The sequence below is a fragment of the Canis lupus genome, chromosome 20 (genome assembly GCF_048164855.1).
Source record: "Canis lupus baileyi chromosome 20, mCanLup2.hap1, whole genome shotgun sequence".
Classification (NCBI taxonomy): domain Eukaryota; kingdom Metazoa; phylum Chordata; class Mammalia; order Carnivora; family Canidae; genus Canis; species Canis lupus.
Genome location: NC_132857.1, coordinates 42,907,889 through 42,932,285, shown reverse-complemented (window position 1 = coordinate 42,932,285; position 24,397 = coordinate 42,907,889). Strand labels below are relative to the sequence as shown.

Below are 24,397 nucleotides of genomic sequence, written 5' to 3'. Positions count from 1 at the left end.
TTTACATTTTCAACAAATTTTATTAATTATTCCTTGTAATAGATACTGAGCTGAAATTCAATAACTAATTGAATTGATGCCTCATACACACATTCCTGTTGGATTTTCTATCAGCAAATACCTTATTCAATAGTCCTTGGGGGTTTGGGGTACATTCAGAAAATAAAATCCCAATCATTGCAGACAACAAATGAGTACATGTGAAGTTTTTCAAACCAAGTGAAGCTGCTTGAAAAACACACCTTAAAAGAATGTACTCATTACTTAACAAACAACAGGCAAATCAAACCAACTACTAGGCAAGTTTTAAGCGAGGCTTCCTCCCAAAAGTTGGAAACACAGGAAATTGGCCCTCAGAATTTCCTTTGGGATTAGAGGATCACAGCGAATGGGTTAACTCACCTTTATGAAAACAGAATTACTCCTAGCCACACAACCTTCAGTATATCTTGCTTATCAACCTATTCTAAAGAACCTGTCAAGTGAAAATAGAAACTAGTAAATTATATAGAACAGAAAAAGGAGTCAGAGAAGCAAAAGCTGGCTGTGCCAAAATTGACACTGTAGAATAAAAAATGGATGCGTGGCATCAGACTTAAATTATACTGAGCATTCCAGACCCACTGGCAAGATCATCTATATTATAAAGGCAAACTTCCCTTACAAAATAAGCAAACTTCTATTTGGCTTACAGAAATCAAATTTCAGATATTAACGTAATTGTGAATTCTCAAATTAATACATCGGTATCATAACTTGTACCCTAGGAGGACAGAGAGAGAATGTGCTGTTTTCCAACACAAAGATCCCCATCTAAACCAGCCTATCTTAAATACAAAGGCACACAAATACACATAAGTATCATCCTGTGAGCTCAGTTAATGCAAGTTTCCTGGATGTGGGATTCACTGACCCTTCATCTGGATAAATGCAGTTAGTGAACCCTATTGCCTCCCAAGAAAGCCTCTTGAGCAAGACTGCTAAATCAAGAATTCTTCACAAGAGCTCTCAATTTTTTCTCAGCAAAGAGATCTTAAAACTCACCTAGCAATTTAAGCACAGAAATAGCCAAGAAACAACTGCTTACTGTTTAGATAAAATTTGGGAATGGTGAGATATTTTGAGAATATAAGTCTTCCTTTAGAGCTACTACCATGTTAAAAACAACCACCACCACCCTTACATATTTCCACAGTAAATGCAAAATACCCTAAAATATCTAACCAAACCCAAGATACTTCTACAGTACACAAGTCACGCAGTGGTTTATTTCTAAGGTTGGTTTCAGGAATAAGAATCAGCAACTTAAATTATCAAGTATAACCAAAAAATGTGCTTAAAATGCTAGGAAAGGCAATTGGTAAGTAACAAAAACATTTAAAATTTGGTTCTCTGAAGTAGACCAGTCATTTAAGTTCAAGGAAGACAGACCAAAAAAGATAAGGTATTCTATACCTAATTATAATCTGCTGGTTCAAAGTCATGCAAGCACCTCTCATGATATTCCACAAAAAACCACTGATGTACCATGGTAGAAACCTGGACTCAACAACTCTAACCAGAATGCATCTGCACACACAGAGAAAGATCAAGATGCACCTGTAATGCTTTCAAAGACAAACCTAAGAAATGAACCTCAGGTTCAACAACAAAAAGAAACTGGAACATTTTGTAAGGTCGTAATCACTAAAGGATAATCCCATCAGTTTGGTAAAGTAGGCCTCCAAAAATGTGTCAATGAAAAGACACTCTTGCTTTTTGGTTCTGAAAACATATCTTAAGTAGCTAAGGCAAATATTTAGGGGGCACAGTTCGATATTGGAAAACTATTAAAGAGGTAGAAGTAAAGCCTTTCTATGCAATGTGCTTCTGCATAAACGTAACAAAACTATGATCTAGGGAAAAGACAACTGAAAAATGACTCACTCTTTTAAAGGATGTTTAAAGATAATGCTTTTTAATATTTCAAATATTAAAAAAATCTCATCAAAAATGTAAATCACCTTAACAGTACTTTGCACATGTGGAATTTCATATCTAAATCTGATGATACTATTTTGGTTTATTTATGGCTACTTACAAGAAGACTCAGTAATAATGTCCATTCATTGGAGTCTTTTTCTTTGGTTGAGCCTATTGGGACCAGGCTGATGAACTATTTTACGCAAATGAGATGGGGAAAGCAAATTAATGGTAGTATGAGTAATAGGGGTTTTCATTGAATGGAAATGAAACTTAAAAGGATTTTCGTATTCAACCCCATGGTGGTTTTGGAAGCTATAATCCTGTTCAGAGGTTAAAGAGTTTGAATAGCTCACACAATCCTGTACAAATTACAACTGGCTGCCCTTTAATAAATAAAGTCATTGTAAAGAATTACATTTACAGAGTGAAAAGTGAATACATAGCATTTCAAATTCAATTTTGGAAGTACTAATAAGTACTGACCCATAACAATATATACTAGCTACCTTTTAAACTGTCCATCATTAGCACCAATAAAGATTCAACAAAATTACCTTTATTCCCACATCTCAAAACAATTCTGCAAATTCTTAGTGAAGTTTAAGTATAGTCACAGACCTTAAATATTCACATTGTTTTCTATGTCATACTGAAAATAAGTTCACTACTTTTTTGGATATTCTTTACAAAATCTTATTAAAATTCCTGGTATTATCATCCCCAATTATACAGTAGCACGACCACCCTATGTCGTTTCACATGATAGCTCCTTAGAGGTTTCACATCTAAATTACCAAGAACAAAAACCCTTCCCGCCCTCATCTTGCACTCAGCTTAATTCTATACTAGTCCTTGGATTATGTACCACTGTAAAAGTATAACTGTATCAAAATTACCATGTTTATGGATACAATAATATGCCATACAGAGCAACAAAGTTACATGTAATGACAAAGATTACTAAAGTTATGCAAGACAAAGAACAAACGTTAGGACATGCTAGCTAGGCAAAGTCCCTAGAAAGAGGCTCCTAGTATCCTAAGTTCAAATAACATTGACAAAATAATGAACAATTATCTTAAAAAAAATTATAAAGCTACTGGCAAATTAGGTAATTGCTAAATAAAAGAGCACGAGGTTAAATTCTCTAATATTTACAACTGCAACATACTTGAGTAAAATTACAATTGTGCACATATCAGTGGCTTTGTAACAAAAATAATTCATATACATAGAGGAAAAAATTAAGACAGTTTTCAGTTCAACAAAAGTTGAATTCACCCCATCTAAAGACACTCAACAGCTCAAAGATTTACCACAGATTAATTCAAGATTAGCTGATAAACTGGAGCCACATTACTGGTATTTAAGACAAATTTTAAACATAGTCTATTGTTTGTTCAGAAGTTAGATGACTGTGCAAACTTGACCTCAACAGGAATATACTGAGATGTGCAAACAAACGTAAAACCTCCACTAGCTTGTTTACCTGGAGGCTACCCCTTTTTTCTCAGTTTCCTGATAACAACCATAAGCTATAAATACAGGTACAATGCACAGTCAGTTATCTTTTCTTTTTATTTATTGTTAGAATATAAAAGAACTGAGAGAGCAACAGGTTTAATTTCATTTCTATAAGGAAGACTGCATTTACCTGAAAAAGAAATATGGCATCACACACAAACACACTTTGGGGGAGGAGTATGTTTAAGAATATGGTGTCATTCTGAACACTAAAGGAAAAGCGATCCCTGTTTACTGTTAAAATATGTAGTGTTAAAGTTCTTTATTTAAGAAAAAAACTTACTAATTCTTCACTATATAAGTTTTTGTGGATTTAGTTTTCAAATCACAGTAATCTACATAACCATTATTAACAGCTCTGTGTTTATAGTACTGCAACAAGCCAACAAACATTTCAAATGCACTTCACATCAAGAGTATGTAAACTTTATTTTTTCCTCTTCAAGCCTTCAGAAAATTAGGGGCTATTTCAGCAGCCAACCTGGTCAGAAGCTCTGAAGGCCAAAGTTCAGTGCCTCACAGTGTAAATAAATGACCATCTGTGGCACTGCATACCCATCCGGTAGTGAAGTGTCCCCCTTCAGTGGCTTCCAGTAAGGCCTAGAGTTTAAGGTTAACATGAAAAAGTGCCACCTTTGTTTTAGATTAGTGATGGACTCTGACAAAATAAAATAAAGTTATATTGTTATACTTACAAGCAGCTCCAATCCTGAGTATTTATGGTAATATCTAAACATACAAAAATGTATGTACATTTTTCTCCACTTTCTTGTAAACAGTTGTCAGTATACTGTTTTATCCCTTTATCATTGAAACATGCAAATCATACATACATACAAGTATAAATACACAAAAGAAAACAATTTACACCCATTCAAAAGCCAAGCAACAACAACAAAAAATAGCTACAGTATTCAAATTATAAATAATGAATGCTTGAGGCATCTTATATTCCTAGAAGCAGCCAGCCATTCATCCTAATGTTCTTAGCTGCAATTGTAGAAATACTGAGTTTTGCACCTTCCATGCTTTTACAGTATTTATAACACTATCATATGTGGAGATAAAGACTTGTTTACTATAATCTCTTCTTTTCAGAATGAAGAATAAAGCAGCACTTACAAATATTGAAGCAGTGGCAGCAACAGTTACCACTGCCAGATCAGGAGGAAGTTTTCCATTCTAACAATTTTTAAATTAAAAAAGTAAAGGAAAAATTGACCTAAACAAATGATTACATGTTCATTCCTTGGGCACTTAACAGCGAGTCCAGCATGTCGAATGTGTCTTTGTAGTCCATATGCTGGCTGTTTGTACTGTACTCGTGATTGACATCAGGACCGTTGGTCTCCACTGGCTTCTTGTCCAGTTTCACGAGGGTGCTGAGATGTCCGTAGCCCACCTGGTATGTGACAGGGGGAGGAGGGGGTAAGGGATGGTTAAAAACAGAGTTGTGAGAGGATATATACTGCTTAACAGAGGAGGAAGAACTAGATGAACTACCTGAACTTTTGGAACTTTTGCTCATTTTGGAGTGATGGTTGTGAGATGCATCATTGACATGCAGCTTCTTCCTTGAAGAGCTGGAACTAGAGGAAATGCCATCACTGCTCAGGCCGACAGGACTCCTCAGAACAGTGGGTGGTATTCCATCAGCACTGTGTTTACTGCCACCGCTGCTGCTGCCACTATGTGAGTGGGAATGCTTGTGACTGCTGGGGTGGTGGCGGTTGGAAGGATGGTCCTTGTGCTTCTCCTTATGGTCTCTGCTAATATGTGGACTTGAATGCTTGCTCTTCCCACTGCCCTCATCAGAAGAGCTGTGTCTTTCTGAGGAAGAAACCTTTATTTTCATTTTCAGTTCTTCTTTACTAGCACTCTTATCAGTGGGTGGTATTGGAATCCGTAACTTCAGTGATCCACTCTTTTCCTTCTTATCCGCCATGTATTTTTCAGGTTTTTCAGTATTTGTGATGGGAATTTTCATTTTAATGGGAGAAGTGACAGAACTGCTGCTGGCTGACTGTGACTGCACGTGTTTGTGTTGCTGTTCTACTTGGGCAGCTATATAATGATCCCTTACATCCAGATCAAGAGTTTCTAGCTTACGTTTTTCCCTATATTTATCTAAAGACATTTTCTGAGGAATTACTCCAGGAGTAGCAGAAATTGGCCCATGGTGTTTACTGCTCCCTGCTTTATGAGTATATTCTTGCTTAATGGATGAATGATCAGAAATTTTGTCAGGTCTGTGATGTAATCCTGAATGCAGTGATATAGAAGGTCCCTGCTGGAAGTTGATGTTGTACTGGCTACCAGACAAAGATGTCTCTTGCTTCTGTGAATATATCTGTTCTGTCCTTGCTGATTCTTGATGTTGAGGCCATTCTTGGTGTGACGACAAACTGTAGGAGGTACTTGGCATTCCTGTTGCTAGCATTGACAAATTATCAGATGTATGGCTGTCTTGAACAGAGATATTTCCTGAATTTAGAGGTACTGGTGCAGGGAATGCTGATGTAGATGGTTTCTGAAAACTTGGGTTTGTAGGCACACCAGTTACACTATCTACTAAAATGGAATTCTGGACCAAAGATGAACCGAGAAGTGGAGTTTCTGAAACTTGTCCATCTACTTTTGGTTTCTTAGCCGCCTGATTAGCCTATTTAAATAAAACACAAAAGAAGCAATGACAGCAAAGGAATTTAATACAAATTTCCTTGCTTTATAAATTCTATGTATTAAATATATGCAAACAAAAATCACACCTGGGGTTCACGGCTTTATGCTGCCAGTAAATGAATGTCTTATTTACAGGCACAAAAGGCGGCTATAGAAGGTGGAAACCATTGGTTTCAGAGTTAGATAAGGTTAAATCCAAGCCCAGCATTTGAGAAAGTAATTTAACTTGTCTAGGCTTTAATTTGCCCATTTGTAAAAATAAAAGAGAATATTTTCATTATAATCATTGTGAGAATTAAACAAAAAATTTATAAAGTACTTAACAAAGTCCACTGAACATAGAAGTTGAATAAACTCTGAGTGTATGCAGCTTATGTACACTGTAATCATTTAGGAAATAAGAACATTTAACCAAAAAATTAAAACTGGTTAGCTATGTAACTGTTAGATAAGCAACACACTGATATTCTATTAAAACCCTGCCAATTCTCTTACCCTCCAGTTTCGAATCCTCTTCAACCTACTAGGTGTTTTCTCCAATATTTGTAGAAACTCATGTGTTAGCTCTAAAAATAAAATTTAAATTTAAAACTTAGAAGGTGTCTTTAGAATTTATATTTCTCTCAAGTGGGCAATATTAAAAAGGGGCCTTATGAGTTCATGTACTTCACTGTCATTTTTCTAATTCAACTTTCAGCAAATAAAGAAGTCGACAGGGATCTGAACTGCTATTTACAAAGATGAATCCTTAAAAAAAATAATTTCTCTTTCCCTCCACCCCCATGCTTACTCAGAATTTCTGGAAAATTTGGTAGCATTAAAAGATTCCCTCCTAATTGAAAATCATTTGGTCAACATTATAGTAATAATTATTGCAGGCAAGATCCATCAAGAGATTCTTTAAAATTAATGGACAAAAGTTTGAGAAAAATAAGATATTTGTATAACCCTAAAATACCTTCCTCAAGATATTTAATTACAAAGAGAAGAATAGTAACTTTACAATGGAAAAACCCAGCAGATATCACCTTAACCAAGTAATCATAGTTATCATTACCAGTAATAAGACCTACTCCTTGAAAAGCAAACCCCTTGATATATGGTATACCCCCTGATAAGATACCTTACAGAGTAAGGTATAACCCATTTCCCATTTCTTTCTCTTTTTAAAAGATTTTATTTATTTATTCACCAGAGACACAGAGAGAGGCAGAGACATAGGCAGAGGGAGAAGCAGGCTCCCTCCCAAGGAGCCTGATATGGGACTTGATCCCAGGATCCTGGGATCCCGATCTGAGCTCAAGATAGACACTCAACCACTGAGCCACCCAGGTGCACCCTGTTTCCCATTTCTGTGGTATTCTTGCCAAAAATGCATAATTTCAATCTAATATTGAGAAACATTAAACCCCAATTGAGGAACATTCTATAAAATAAGTGACCATTATTTTATTTTCCAAAGTGTCAAGGTCATAAAAGAATATAAAAGATAGAAAAATCGGTATAATTTGGAGGAGATTTGGGGGCAGCCCCGGTGGCTCAGCGGTTTAGTGTCTACCTTCAGCCCAGGGCGTGATCCTGGAGTCTCAGGATCGAGTCCCACGTCAGGCTTCCAGCATGGAGCCTGCTTCTCCCTCAGCCTGTTTCTCTGCCTCTCTCTTTCTGTGTGTGTCTGTCATGAATAAATAAAATCTTAAAAAAAAAAAAAAAATTGGAGGAGATTTAAGGGGCTTGTCAAGCAAATGCAACACGGGATCCCAGAATAGAAAAACTGAGGACATCAAATAAAACCTGTAGTTTGGGTAATAGTATTGTACCAATGTTAATTTCTTGGTTTTGATAGTCATATGTAAGATGTTCACAGAAAAACCAGTAAAAGGTATAAAACTGTACTATCTTGTAATTTAAGTTTAAAATTATTTCAAAGCTAAACAAAAATTCCTCCACCTATACCCATAGCCTCTTAGTAATTATTACCATTAACATATTAGTAAAACCACCCTTGGTCATATATTTTTAACTCATTTTTTCCCTTAAATTTAGGATGGGGATGACTTACTTTTCCAAGGTGGTATGGTTATGATGAATTCTACTTTCCTACCTCAAAATAGTGCCATTAATAAAGCTACTGACCACTCAAGACAAACAAACATACCAGTCAAATGAACATACAGTATCATGTAATATTAATGCAAATTCCATAGAGGCTACATAGATTTATTATTTTTAGTACACATAGTAAGCTTCTCTGTAAACTATTCTAGGCAAACATGCTAAGATTGATAATGGAAATTCAGACAATACAGAATTTTTCTTGAAGCAAAAAATATGCAAAAACTCAGCACTTACGTTCATAAGCTGTGACAATTAAAACTTGCTCAACATTCATTAACTTTTACATCCAGTTTGAAAACAATCTAATGCCTGGACTACTGTATTTCCTAATTTGAAAAATTCCCACCTTTCTATACTTTAGACACAAATCTAGCAGATACAGAATACTTTGGAATCCAAAATTAACAAGAAATTATTTTGATTTAACAGCTTGGTTGTCAAAGATTAAATGTAGATAGTTTCCGGTCCAAAACTTGCCTATATAGCAGGCACAAAATATAAGTTTTGTTTTTATTTTCTTACTGAATTTTATAGTGGAGGATCAAAAGAATCTGTCAAATAATCACTAATATATTAGTAATGTGCACAAAAATCACAGTATGATGCTTAAAACAGAGACTTTTTTCCCCCCTCAAAGTTAGGATACAGAAAAAAAATTCAAAATGCAAAAACACACGAAGGTTTGTTGTATCATAAATTATGAAAAAAATTATAACTGCAAAACAAAATTATAACTGCAAAACAACAACAACAGCAAACGTTACAGATAGGCCAAGTCCAAGCCAATGCTGTTTCTACAACAGTCATTAAATGAATTATTTTAGTGAACACTGATGCTTAAACACCAGGCTGAAATTCAGATATATCTTCAACTGTTACTTTTTTTCTTTTTTTTTGGTGACCAAAACACAGAGAAAGACTGCTTTATGAGATGCTGAAATTGTCAATGTCTTAAATGTCCTAGATTCCTACTCAATGGCTCTTCAAATGAATAACAAACTGGAGCCTTTTCAGAATGGAAGCAGAAGGATCATTTAAATGGCCCCTGCTGTGTCAAAAAAAAACTTTAGATATAATTTAAAAGCACTGTTAAGAGGCAGATTACTTGCTTTTTGTGAACTTTGTTTTAGGATCAAGTACATAAACTATTTTTATTCAGATTATACCTACTTTATCTTATCTGTTAACTGCTGAAGTAAGATGGTGGCATAGATAACCTAATTTTCAAGTCAAAAGAAAAATAGCCCCCAATGGCTTTTAGAAGACGCCATTTTCAACTCGTTGAAAATTTCCTTCTCTCTGGTTAAACTATAAAAAAACCTCTGGCAATGTAAGAAAAAGAACATAATCATGTGGCAGTAATATAGCATGAGATACTCTGCAAGAAATTTTTCAAGGGAAAAACCCCTGAAAATCAAGAGATCTACAAAGGAAGCATATTTTACCAGAAATGTAGACAAACCACTGCAATTATGACCTGTACCTTGTGTCTGTAAACAAAGTTTTATTGGAACCCAGTCATACCCATTCATTTACAGACTGCCTATGGCTGCTTTCTTTCTAGCTACAGTGGCTGAGTTGTATAGCTGGCATAGACAGAAGGGCTCATGAATCCTGAAAAACTTACTACTTGGCCCTTCGCAGAAAAGAAACATCTAGGTTACAGAAACATGTTGAGATTTTACTAGAAGATCACATATGAAACCTAGAAGGGTCTCTATGTAGAAGACGTCCTCAGTAGCAACAGATATAAATCCTATTTTCCCATTAGCTTCAATTTTGCAACAGAAGTTAAGCGAAAGTCCACAAAAATAAGCTGAAACCTAACATACCAGTTTAAGTGTATTTTTGGTAAGAAGTGCAATCTATTTCCCTTTCTGAAATCTACGTACTTGGCTAAATAAAATGTCTTACTCCTCAAGAATCTCTACCTCTGGTCAGCTTCTCTTATATCTTACCAGAGAGAGAAATTTCTTATTTGGAGACTCAATTCCAAGTTCACAATTTATAGAATTTGTATGCTGATTTTGTCAATTCATACTTAATGCAAGGCAACAATGACATACGTCACTACAGTGGGACTACAGAGCAAGGAATATTACCCTGAGATACCTTTATTTCAATGCTTCACATGTACTACAAGTTATAACCGACTTTGAGATTCTTGTACTACCAACCTATACCATTATAAATCATATATATATATATATTTTAAAAACCCTGAAAGAGCTTTGATGTTCATTGGTGGTTAAAATATGTTCAAGTTTTTAATTATTTATTTTTTTCAAGTTTTGTTTTCTTCGTTTAGGCTAACAAATCCTTATTTTTATCCTATTCATTTGACCATGTAATTATGCTTTCTCTTAACTCTTGAAACACAAAATGAAATATTAATAGTTGAAGAGATACCTGGGATTAATATCAAAATAACTAAAGAGTTCCAGAAGGGGAGACATTGGAGTGGCCAGAATTGGTAATTGTTCACTTAAGTATAAGCCTAGAAGGATTCACTCTTTTTCAAACCCATACAAAAGTAGGCAGAATTTTTCCATAATAAAAAATGTTTTCAACGTAAAGAGATTTTTTTAGCTACTTACCATCTAGTAATTCTAGAGTAACCGTAGGATCCACATATTCCCACCAATGTTTTCCATCAGTTGACACAGGAATCTCCCAATTGGACCATTTGCAAGCCAAATGAATACATACACATGCTATCACTGTTGGTTTGTACTGAAGACAGAAGGTGGTAAGGTGCAGACTGTTGTAGAGCAGGTTTGAAAACGAAGAACCATAGTAATTCAAATATGTAAAACAAAGAAAAATATTTCCCAGTAAGATTAAAGCAAAAACAGAGGTTTTTTCTATAAGTCTAGAGTACAAAACCTTATTTTATTAAACTAAAAACTAGCACTAGAGTTATAAAATGTTAATACTAAAAACCTACATAAATTATGAACATTATCCATATTCTGTCTGACTCCCCAAGAGCATTATAGTAATATCTTATTACTGTTAATACATTAATATTTCTAAATTTTGAATGAGTTTACTTTTTTATAAAAGGAGGGGAAGACAGTATATTTTCAATAATCAGCATAAACAAGTATAACATTTTAATTTTTTGTAGTCTTTTTGTTTCTTATGTAATGCCATGGCAAAAGAGTAAAGAAAAAGCATAAGACTGTAAAACTGACAAAGTAATTTCAACATCACATTATAGAATCAAGTAAGAATCAGGAATCCTACCATCTGATGTGAGGTAACATAGTTCTCAAGTCAAAGAGAATCTAACCCTGATCTATATAAACCTCTGTCTCCTTTTTGGCGAAGCCACAGAGAAAACTTACCTTTTGGTGAAGAGCTGCAAGGCCCAATGCTGCCATACACTAGAAGAATGCTATCTTTCTCCTATTATATGCCCCAAACTGGGCACTAACATGTGACAACTAGCCTTTTCTAACCAATGTTTTATATTTAGTACTTTCTTTTTTGTTGTTCAAAATTTCTAGGGATAGAGATTAAATTCCAACAACATATACCTAAGAAAATATATTGGCATTTGCCAATCCAATGTTTTACATAAAACTTAACAGTGTCACAAGAAATTGAGGACCACACAATGCTAGTTTGGTCCCCTCCTCCCGAATGACCCATTAAAAAAACAAATTTATGGCATTAATATAATTAACCCAGAACAGAATTATGTATTAGATATTAAAGGCTTTAAAAAAGTTATTCTTTCATTTCTGCTCAGAATTGATGAAAATGTTTATCAACTGCAAACCCACACCATTTTTTCTTTATGTAAACTGAAAAGGAAGTAAGTTTTTTTAAAGTAAAAATTGTACTTATGCAAATCTAGGCACTGACAGGACTTGGCTACTTCTGATTTACAACTAGTATTATCTGGGCATTATCTGGAAAAACAACCCAAGTTATATAAATTTTATTTATTAAAAGATACTTTAATGATTATTTTAAAGTTAAGATTGGATCAATGTGAAATTTTAAAAAATATTGTCATTTAACTATAATTGTAAACTAGAAATAGCTTTATACTTACCAAGTTGCTCGAATTTCTACGTTAAGTTTAGCTCTTTGTAATCTTTAGCTGCTATTCAGGCTACCAATTTTAGACTTATGCACTCACAAATCGAGAATATGTCATCAGAAAGCACCACTACACTTCACAATGTGCATTTAACCCCTCTGTGCCAAAAGTCCCTTGTACAATACACCGCAAAGCAGACAGGAAGGTACCACCACAGTAGATGGTCCAGTCTCCTGTTGCAACAAGGGTAAGAGACACATTGAGGGGGCCCTGCATTAAAGGAAGCTATAGTGTGCTACAACAGTGCAACAAAGAGGGTCAGGATAACAACCTGTTGGTAGCCATGAAATAGGATGTCTGTGCCAAATCCTTGCTTGCTGTAAGAAAAGAAAAAAAAAACGAAGACAATACTATCAGCTTTATTGTGCTACCATCAAAAAGTTCTCAACACAACAAAAACTTCAAAGTTTTGTACACAAAAAGTAAATTTTACTTACTACTTACAAATATCACAAGAGCGCCATCATTTTCTATACTACTGAAAATCTTCAACAACATTCACTCAAATGTTTCTTGCTATCCCCCAAAGATCTGAGAAACAAGCCGATTTGCTTTTAGCTAGCCAGTTACAAGGGCTAAACTTGTTACTAAGTTAAGCATCTAGTCAGCTAAAAGTTGCAATAAAGCATTCTCCTGGATTTAAAAAAAAAAAAAAAGAAGAAGAAGAAGAAGAAAAGATTTTGAAGTCTAATACAAAATACAAAGAGTTGCCTGCCAGACTTAATCCTCAGTCATCATATTTAAGTTGGCTTAAGTACTTCCATCCAAAGAAAAGAAAACAAAACAAACCCCCACCCCCCAAACTCAAGAGAGCACAAACTGCCCAGTTTTTCATGCTACTAAGCAACAACAAGGAATAAACAACCTAGAAACATCCTAAGGGTATAGATATAGAAAACTACACTGAATATATATTTTTTATAGAATCCAATTGTCAACTTTAGAAAAGATATAAGTACTCTAGGGAATCAGGATGCTTCAGCATGGTCCCCAAAGGAAAAGCAAATTTTAACTAGCTTTTAAGACATTGAAATTGAAAACAGTATCCCACTCACTTTATCTATATTGTATTCTTCCCGATAGGGATTCTGGTGCTATAATTTCCCCTTTTCCCCCAATTACATTCATAATCATTGATGTACCTTATCCCTCTGCTCACCTAGGATCAGTTTACCTCAACTCACCCCTCTCTAACAGGCCTATTTTTTTCATGGCACCTGTAATCCCTGCTGCCCCTTGTGGATCACCAACATAAGGGATACAAAAGGGATTTGGGCTTAGCAGAGTTGTGCTAAGGAAGAGTGTCAAAGCATCAGATGTCTTGGAGGCAGTGTGACTTATGTATGGCATTCTTTCCTGGTGGGGAGGGAAGGAGAAATCACAGAAATGAAAGGTCCCTGTAAAATGACATTAGCCAATTCTGCAGCAAAGTAGCATAATATTGACTTTCTCATCTCCAGAGGGGGTGGGACAGGGGGAGAAGAATTTTAAAGAAACCAAACCATTTACCACCCCCATATCCCCAAAGAATCAAAATATGTAGAGAAGGAAGTAAAAATAATTTTAAATTGCCATAGCAGTTTTCACCTCAGAATATATCTAAATTTAATAACCTATCAACAGTGTGCAATAGAGGAAGAATGTAGGAAAAATGTTCTTTTGTTAGCTGAAAATTTTAACAGAGCAAAGAAAAACAGACACCAAACATGAAAGAATGTTTTTAAATGGAGTGAGATGTAAACTATAGTTACCTGAAATGTTAGTCAGACAAAATGGAAGTTAAACATATGTAAGATTTGCACTAAAATTTAAGAATCGGTCACATTTTAACCATTAAGAACAAAAAATTAAGATTTAAATGTTCTGCTTTGGATAAAACCTCAAATTTCTAGTTTTTGTGAGTTTTTAAAAAACTTACTATCCAACTTTGCAAATGAATGAACTTGATGTCTCTAGCTTTAGATATAGGGGAACATGCAAAAAAAGCTACTGAATTCTGATCAAGGATCTTTAAGGATGACTCAAATTTCACAATGATATTAATCTGAAAATCCACTTTCATCTCAAAGTACATATATATATATATTTATTTTAACCTATAAAAATATCTTTTTTCTATCTTTTTTTCATTAGGCTTAAAGGAAAGTTACATGGACTCCTCATTATTCTGACCAAACAGCTTATTCTTTCAAGTTTACAGGAAAACTACTCTAACTTTTCCTTCTTAATTCAAACAGATACACTAGTTACCTACATAATTCTATACTACACGGTAATTCTGGGGATAAAAATAAGCTCTAAATTATATTCTGATAACCATGAACTACAGGAACCATAATTAATTATGTTCTATGAGTCATAACATGTACTAGCTATTTGGATCATGTACTAGCTATTAGAATCAACTGGACTTTCAGAAGTCCAGTTCTTTTTTTTTTTAGAAGTCCAGTTCTTAACAACGACATTGTGACAACAGATTTGTTTTAAATATAGCCATTAACATATGAATTCAATTTAAAATGAATAAATAAACTTAAAATATTCAGATAAACACTAAAAAAACAAAGCAAAGCCCTTATTAGTCTTACCCATTTTGTTTAGAATAAACCTAAAGAAGTCTGGGGGTAAAAGAATGAAATTGCAGAATCTCATTTTCAAAAAGTAACAGAAAAAGGCACAATGAAGGTTCCAAGCGTTTCTTCTTAGTACATTAACACTTCAAATGGGAAACAGCAAAGTAGAAGTAGTGTAACAACATGCAACTACTTAAAGAATATTTCTAGGGATACAAGAACAGATACATAGGATTCATTAACAAGAGTAGAAAAATGTGTACCACATGCTTTATAAACAGTAAAGCAAACAATACAAAAAGTTCCTACTCCTGTTTTAAAAGGTTTAATAGGCACATCACATGCTGTCTGTAGCATACTATTTCCCTATTACACACACAAAGGAAATTATTTTCAGTAATGCTAAAGAACTTTGAAAAATGCATTAAGTCAATTTTGTTCAAATGAATATGGGGAAAATATTTCCAAAATGGCAAATCTGCTAAGACAATTTTTATCTGAAAATCTGAGGGTGGCCTCCAAATTCTTAAATTATAATCATTGTTTAGAAGTCAATGAAAGTTTGAGATAGACCAGAAATTTTCTGCATGTATATATTGATGGCCAACTTCTTAAATATTAAATGAAATGAGAATGGCTTAGCCCAATGGGGAGGTAGGATAAAGTCTTAATATTTGGAAGCCCTCCAATTTTTAGTGAACAGAAATTCTCCTGTAAGTTTATTTATTTTTCTCCTGTAAGTTTAAAGGAAGCTAATTCACCAGGTAGAACCACATACAGAAGTAGATGAATAGGTAGATGGAGAACACCAAAAGATGTTGTTTCAAAACATTTCTCCTATTTTAATAAAACTCATTCAAATCAACTATAGACAATAAAAAGCATTAGTACTTAATTTAGAAGTTTCAAAGATCACTTACCTCTTACTAACTGGGTACATTTCACCACATCTGTGTGTGGATGTTCAATGGTGATCTCAAAACCTGAAATGAAAAGCACTTTTTTCCCAATCACTTACCACACTACAATACTTGCCTGAGAAATGTCATTCATCAGCACAACCATAAATGTGTAATATACTGTTCATTATTAAAAAGATCCAAAGACAAAGTTATTTTTTGTCACTGATAATGCTCATTATACTTTCAATGACAAGAAATAATTTCTCAGAAACAATGTTCCATTTAATGAAAATTGGTAACACTTATTTATAGATTGGGGGAATACTTATTAAAAATTCTGAGTTTGAGATTACCCTAAGGTTAAAAACAAACGAAAATTATGGAAATTACAACTATTATGCAAAGAATTCAACTATGTAACATATTTGTAAAATGTATTCCAACTCTTTCAGAAGATGTGAACAGAGTATTCTCATAAATATGATCCCTGAGCTATAGTGGGAGAAAAGGCCTTTTGGGATGCCTCAGCAGTTGAGCGTCTGCCTTCGACTCAGGCCGTGATCCTAGAGTTCCGGGATCGAGTCCCACATCAGGCTCCAGCAGGGAGCCTGCTTCTCCCTCTGCCTGGGTCTCTCATGAACAAATAAATAAATAGATCTTAAAAAAAAAAAAAAAAAAAGACCTTTTAAATGTTTATAGTCCTCTTATTTTCTTAGTATTTAGTATGCCGTAGATGAAAGGGTTCCAACCAGTTAGATTATAACTACATTTCACTGATAATATAAGTTATTAAAACAAATGAATCGGGATGCCTGGGTGGCTTAACAGTTGAGCATCTTTCTGCCTTTGGCCCAGGGCGTGATCCCAGAGTCCTGGGATTGAGTTCTGCACTGGGCTACACCTGCATGGAGCCTGTTTCTCCCTCTGCCTCTCTCTCTCATAAAAATAAAATCTTTAAAATAAAATAAAAGAACCTGTGGCCTCAAGATTCTTTAAATCACTGTTTTTAAAACCAAAGATAAAATGTTGAAAGAGCTTTCAATGTCTAATCAACCGTTAGGTAGGGCAGGGTTTTTCCTTTTTTTAAAAAAGTGGAGGTCACATCTAGTGTCTTCAGCAGTAGTAAATGAATAACATCCTAACAAAGGGGTAATGTAGATTTTTAAAATTGTTGTGATCTATTTATATTTCTACTGTAATTAAACCTGCAAAATCACACTTTAATCAAAACCAGAGAAGTATATCTTATAAATTCTATCATTTCCCTTAAAATAATCTAATTTCCTTTTAACCTTTATTACGCAAATCTTTCTAAATTTCAATTTGTTGTTGTTTTTGTTTTCATTGAGTTCGATTTGCCAACACATAGTATAACACCCAGTGCTCATCCCGTCAAGTGCCCTCCTTAGTGCCCATCACCCAGATACCCCAACCCCCAGACCACCTCCCCTTCTGCAACCTTTTGTTTGTTTCCCAGGGTTAGGAGTCTCTCATGGTTTGTTTTCCTATCTAAATTTCATATTCATAGAATTTTATATAATAAATGCAGTAACATGCTAAATCATTAGATTCGGAGAACAAGACCCCTACTTCTATTTTTATATCTTTTTATACTATAAAAACATCAAGCAAGCTACTTTTTTAAAAAATAAAAAAAGTATGTCATGATGGGAGGCTATGAATATCACACCTCTCTTCAACGACTAGGAATGGAGTAATAAATAACTACCATAGTGAATAATGGTTACTTCTAATGCATACACTATGTGGTACATGTTATTTATACTCATATCTTCAACTTCACAATGTTAAGGCAGACATATACAGAATGGAGGTATGAAAGGTAAAACAACTTTGCTGAATTTTACAAAGCAAGTCAAAGGGCTACAGATTTTTTTTTTTTTTATAGTCACACACACAGAGAGAGAGAGAGAGAGAGACGGGGGGGGGGGGGGGCGGGGGCGGGGCAGAGACATAGGCAGAGGGAGAAGCAGGCTCCATGCACCGGGAGCCTGACGTGGGATTCGATCCCCGGTCTCCAGGATCACGCCCTGGGCCAAAGGCAGGCGCTAAACCGCTGCGCCACCCAGGGATTCCCAGGGCTACAGATTTTTAAACCAAGATCTCCATAAAGGCCATGTTACTCCCGTCACACATTGCTAAGTTCTTCTTGAAGTAATCTATGACTTCGCACAAGACAAAATTTCTTAGGTCTCAATTTCCAAAATGATAAAGTGAAAGATTAGAATGATCTTTAGCAATCACTTAAATTGCACAAAACTTGCAGACGATATAACTTTTAGAAAAGGATGATCAACGTTTAAATAACTGTGTCACATTAAAAGTGTGATAAATTCATTAAATACTGACTCTAAGAATATTTGCACACACTATAATCATATGCAATCTTTCACAATGAAAACTATGTTTACCATTCAATTAATTATGCCAAATGAAATTTTTTAAAAAATGGTTTCCTAATAACCAGGCAATACCATTCTGGTCCCATACCTTGTTTTAAAACGACACTGTCTTCAATGATAAAATTATTCCATCTTTAGAATACTGTACTGTAGAGCACACATAAAAACAGTATCTGACATAAATACATACCTAGGGTTTGTAGCATTATGGTTTCAAGTAAAACCAGTTCTTGAGTCTGTTGAAGGTAAGCCTGTCAGGTAAAAATAATAACATTAAAATGATTAAGATAAACACTACTAGACTACGGGACCATTAAATCTCATAAAAATTACAGACATTACAAAAGAACCAGAGTAGTTTGGAAACATAAAGGAAATAAATTGAGGGTGACAGAGAAATCCTATTTTCTGCAACCAATCTAAACTGAATTACTTCTAATATAGGATATGTAAAGCAAGGTAAAACAAAAAACAACAAAACCCCTAAAAAGACAACAATAACATGAAAGGAGGTAGAGCTTAACTTAAAGTAACACTGTCCAGCCTATAATATAACACTTCACATGGGCACTGGTACTTCAAGACACATAAGATAGGCAGCACCTCTTCAGGTAAGAACACTAAATTCAAACCTGCCTGCAGAGAAAAGGCATATCAACTCAGTCTAAGATATTTCATGTGGTAATTCCTTGATGGTCAGAGTAAGTCAGTGAGTTCTTTTTTACAAACCTTCTGTCTTCAGAAAAGACAAAATACAATCAAAGCAAACCCTCAAATCTCTAGATTAAAACACTTTGGATGTAAAATACCAAAAGAATTTATCGTACACCCACAGGGAAATAGAGGACCTTCTCTTTCAACTTCAACAAATCATTCCCTTAGGGCAATTACTCTGGGAATAAAGAGTATGAAAAATTTCTACCATTATCAAATTTCTTAAATTATGACGACTGAGTAAGGTGATTAAAATAATACATCATATCTAAATATTCAAGTAAGGATATGCTGCTAAACTCAGTGAAAAGCACCTTTCTGTCTCATTATGAAAAGGTCACAAAGATGATTTTTTTAAAAACAGATTTCTATTATTTGAATAATATCAAGTATTTATCAAAAATAATTCTGAATTTTTAAAGTTAATAAAAATTAGAAGAACAATCTCTGAATAATCACAGTCTTTATTACCAAATGATTACATTAGTATCTCACTCCCTTAAAGCCAACATCTAAGATAAAACTTGTCAATAAAAAGTCAGATATATTTTTAAAAAGTCAGATATACTTAATCTGGACCTTAAGATTGAACTAAATGAAAGTGAACGGATACAATCTAGCACTCATTCAGTAGTTAAAAGTTCCTGATAAAGGAACACATCCATAATACAAATGCTGGGAAAGTGAATTTAAAGGTCTAGGGATCCCTGGGTGGCTCAGAGGTTTAGCGCCTGCCTTTGGTCCAGGGCGCAATCCTGGAGTCCTGGGATCAAGTCCCGCATTGGGCTCCCGGCATGGAGCCTGCTTCTCCCTCTGTCTGTGTTTCTGCCTCTCTCTCTCTCTCACAAATAAATCTATCTTAAAAAAAAAAAAAGTCTAGAATTCTACCTTCTGTTATAACACTTTAAAATGGCACTTTCAAACAAGGTCTGTTAAAATGTTGATGATGAACAAGTTCTTCAAAACTTGCATTACTCTTAACGAAAATTACAATATAAAAAAAAAAACCCTCTCGTGAAAGGATAGTAAAATAGCATCTTTATGTGTCAGTATCAGATAACTATTGGTATACATGCATTAACCAAGAACAACTCTGTATAATTACTATTTACTGATCTAGGGACAAGTCCAGAGGTTTTTCTTTCCTTTTCTTTTTTTTTTTTTCATTGCTGACAATTTTAGAGGGTTATCTCTGGTCTCAAATGGACCCAAACAACAGAGGTGATATGACTTACCCTCTACATATACCATAGGTTTGCTGTGAGGATAATCAGCAAAACATGAAACACTTGTAAACCACCCTTGAATCATAACCTTAACATGATTCAGAATGACACTGAAATTCATGTACATACACAAAATGTTTTGTTAGATTACTCCCTGGTTATTATATTCCTAAATGATAAAAGAAATAATCAGCAGTTGGAAGGCAACACCAATTGAATTATTTTTACATACATCACATTTAGTATCCAGCAGTGGCTCTAGGGGATGAAGACAAGCATGTGCTACTTTGATAACATGTTCAAGTTTTCGAGCCTGTTCTTCCACTTTTGCAGCCAAAAATAATGCGGTAGGTGATATTATCTGCAGAAAAGATAAAAATTTGATGATCTAAAAGTAAAAAATTTTGGAAAAACCTTCTACTTTCTAAGGGAGGGGCGTGCAAGGAAGGAATGTAGTTTTAAAAGTATAAATTGTGAGTTAGGCTATAACAAAATTGATATATAAGAGTTTTAATAAAGTGATTCATTAAATAGAACTAGTTACCTTAGTCTATAAAACCTGCTTTACTTGTTTTGCAAACAGAATACGAAAGGGAAGAAGGAAAAAGACTTCTACTTGGGCTAACTGAAAGAAACTTTATATCATATATTAATATTTATTGTAGAAGTAAAGGGGTTAAAAAAAAAACTCAAGCAAAATAAAGCCATAGTTTTAAAAAATATGCATAGTAGATAAATATACCCAGATTTTCCTTCGTTTTAGTTATAGCCACTACTTTCTAGGGTTTTTTTAAATGAATCAACAATTCATTGTGTGGCTAAGAGCTATACAATATTGCCTTTGGGACAGAAAAAGGATCTATGAGGCAAAGATTTGGAAGATTTGGAATGTGAAATTGCTACCTAGTGTCTCTATTACTTCACTACAGCAGTATTAAAAGTGGCTTTTTTAAACCAGGATATAACATGTAAGATAAATCAATAGAGTAGAAACATTGCCAACAGGAGATCAAGAAGTAAGCAATTTTTTTTAGCTTTAGTAAGTTTTATGTTCTTGGGATTGAAGTATAAGAACATAACTTTACAAAGATACTAAGAGAAATCAATTTTGATCAATATTTACCCAAAAAGTTAGTTTAATAAACCAAATTAATTGTGGACTCAGAAAATATGCTTATTCTAAATTCAAATAACCTAAGATTACACAGAAGAAATTTCTCATGGGAAGATGATTTCTAAATCTCAAGAGTCAGATTATTTTCCAAGAGATGAATGCCTGAGTCTCACTGTATGGGGCATTATCAATCACTATATAGAAACAATGCCAAAAGAGGGAGGGGAGGAGAGAAAGAGATATAAATCATGCTACATGATTTGGGTAGTTAACATGAAGAGAAATTTTCTGATACAAAAAAGTGGACTCTCTTCTCTTTTAAAATAATTTACAAATAATGCCGAGCCATGAAATTTAACCACTGGATTTGGATTTTTGGATCTGAAAGGGACCTTCCTAGTCCAACTGCATTTGCTGATGAGTAAATGGAGTAAAAATGACTTCAAGCAATTCTCTTCCTGGGATCCCTGTGTGGCGCAGCGGTTTGGCGCCTGCCTTTGGCCCAGGGCGCAGTCCTGGAGACCCGGGATCGAATCCCACGTCGGGCTCCCGGTGCATGGAGCCTGCTTCTCCCTCTGCCTATGTCTCTGCCTCTCTCTCTCTCTCTGTATGACTATCATAAATAAATTAAAAAAAAATTAAAAAAAAAAAAAAAGAAATTCTCTTCCTGATGTATACGTGTTTAAAACAGACCTAAAATCAAGTGAGTTTGGCTCTGAACAACCAGTAATGTTACCTTAAAAGGACTGAGTAATTTCAACTTGAACTTTCAACTTATTTCCATCTTTTAAAACTAAAATTACAACAAGGAAAAGATGTAAAAATTGAGAATGCTCAAAAAAGCAACTTCTTAATTTTCAAAGACTTAGAATAAACAAATGTTATTCTTTACAACAGATTTAGTTATGCAACATCAAAATTAGTTAATATTCTTGAAATACCAGCTAAATAGCAGTCACGCATGGGTTTTTCTGAAAGAGAGAGAGTACAAGAGAGTGTTCAGTTATTTCTTCCACATACTAAAGATTTCCGATACTGCTACCTACTTCGTTTGATTAATTCCTTTTCTATTTAAAGGCTTACCTCATTCTAAGGAAAATTCCTGAGTCAGACTGAAGCACCCTTCCTTATTCAATAGGAAGCTGCATATTTCTATTATTGTACTTTCACTGTATTCTAACTTCTGGCTTATTAATTTTGTCTGTCCTACCAGTCTAGGAGCAGCTTAAATATAGAGACTGAATTACTCATTCATGTTCCCATTGTCTCCCATTGTGCAGCTGCTGTTCAATATATTTGTCAAATGAATGCGGATAATCCACATGTAAATATAAAGGCACCGATATTAAATTCAAAGTATTCCAAATCCCACAGTAAAAATCTAAGAGCCAAAACCAAGGTAAGAAATGCAAGAAACAATGAAGATACTCTCAGTTTCCCACGATCTCTCACTTTTTATCTAATTCATGTTTAAGAGGGGAATAGCTGAGCCAGTCATCAAATGCTGGAACTATTTACTAAAGAGTGAAGCAATACAGGCTCAAGTCAAATGCCAAATTAGACTGAACTCAATACTTAAACTTCCTTCCTAACTGCCAGATGATCCAGGATTTCTCTTACTCGTCTAAAAGATACCTCTAATAGTCTCCAATGAGTTCTTCTTGGTAAAATCTCTTAGGATTCCCAGTCACTGCTTCATTCTCTTCAGACTTTTTGTAAGCCTCAATAATATCAAGAAATACTTTCAAACCACACAGCTTTTCTCCTTACAAGTAGTCTCAATGGAAACAAAGTATGTGTACTAGTGAATGGTTCTAAAATTCTACAAATAATTAAAAAAATTAAATGTTCAGAGAGCTAAGCAATGATCTTCAGGGTAGATTCCTGGTTTATTTACCCACACTCCTCACAGAAGTCTTTCTGTTCCCTCTAAATAGGGCTCAATTCTCATCCTCCTCCAGTGCAACACTAATACCCAACACTCTTCCAAAGTTCCTGGTGAAATCCACTAACTCCATTCACATTTCCTCCTCTACAGCCTGCAAACATTTTACTCCATCAGGGCTGTAAAAACAAAACAAAACAAAACACCTTTTTAGATAAATACTTTGCGAATATCCATGTGAGGCTTTAACTTTAAGGATGACTAAGGAAAATAATCAAGCTAGGTACTTCTGTTTTTTTTTTTTTTGTATGGACAGCTGATTTTGTTGTATGACTTATTGAAAGGAAAAGAATTCCAAAAGTTTTAAGTAATGGCTATATTATTAGTTGGTCTGTGGCTTTTAAAGGTAAGTATGCTTTTGAAGGCAACAAAAATTAGTGAATGTAAACTTGGTTCAGTCAAAGAATTCACACCAATACTGGAATAGATACTTGGTTCAAATGAGCAAACAACTACAAACTGAGATTTAGTTCACTGGGGAGAGGAACCATGCACTATCCATCTTGCGTTCGGTTATCTAATTTAATAAACTTTCTCAAATTACTATAACTAAAGGAAATAAAACTGACTTTTAAATAGTGTCCAGAATTTGTCAGCCTAGCAGATGTACAACTATTTCAAAGGGATATTACATTCTCAAAACAAGACAAATTTCTACAGAAATATACCATACAAATCATGGAGAGGGGGAGGTAGAGGTGATGAAGCCAGCTGTAGCACAGTAGTCAGGCTGCCTCAGTGGAATCCTGGCTCTGTTATCTGACTAGCCTAGGCAAATTACTTATTCTCTTTGTGGCTCAGTTTCCGCATCTGTAAAATGGGAGAAATAGTATCTGCTTGTAAAATTATGATGAAGATTAAATGAATCAATATATGTAAAGCACTTAGAATAGTGCCCCAGAGTAATAGGACTTAAGTATTATCATTACTATGTTGTAAAGTTAAACTGTGTATTGCTAATGCTGATCTTAAAATTAAAAAGTGATTTAACATGCTTTTAAAAATTCCCTTCTTTCTCGCTCATCATCTTTCTTTCAGTTAAAAGCAATTCTTTAAAGATTCCATGTAATCCTAAACTGATTCAGATACACTAAAATGGT

General features: G+C 34.5%; 1 protein-coding gene across 12 annotated transcripts in view; it reads right to left on the bottom strand.

Moving 5' to 3' along the window:
• The window catches only part of CCNT2 (cyclin T2), a 44,412-nt gene continuing 20,015 nt past the window's right edge, over nt 1-24,397 (bottom strand). For 3 of the 12 annotated variants that reach the window (XM_072788993.1, XM_072788995.1, XM_072788994.1), the window contains 9 exons: nt 23,966-24,107; nt 23,250-23,416; nt 20,471-20,599; nt 18,489-18,549; nt 15,894-15,956; nt 12,672-12,717; nt 10,884-11,047; nt 6,667-6,737; nt 1-6,151 (listed from right to left, as the gene is read on the bottom strand). In XM_072788993.1, the coding sequence (XP_072645094.1) occupies nt 4,724-6,151; nt 6,667-6,737; nt 10,884-11,047; nt 12,672-12,717; nt 15,894-15,956; nt 18,489-18,504 (1,788 nt within the window). In that variant the 5' untranslated portion in view covers nt 18,505-18,549; nt 20,471-20,599; nt 23,250-23,416; nt 23,966-24,107 and the 3' untranslated portion in view covers nt 1-4,723. Of the gene's footprint in view, nt 6,152-6,666; nt 6,738-10,883; nt 11,048-12,352; nt 12,718-12,837; nt 12,932-15,893; nt 15,957-18,488; nt 18,550-20,470; nt 20,600-22,088; nt 22,102-23,249; nt 23,417-23,965; nt 24,108-24,397 lie in introns of those variants that run through there. The other 9 variants (XM_072788991.1, XM_072788992.1, XM_072788989.1 and 6 more) reach the window with 7 other exon arrangements.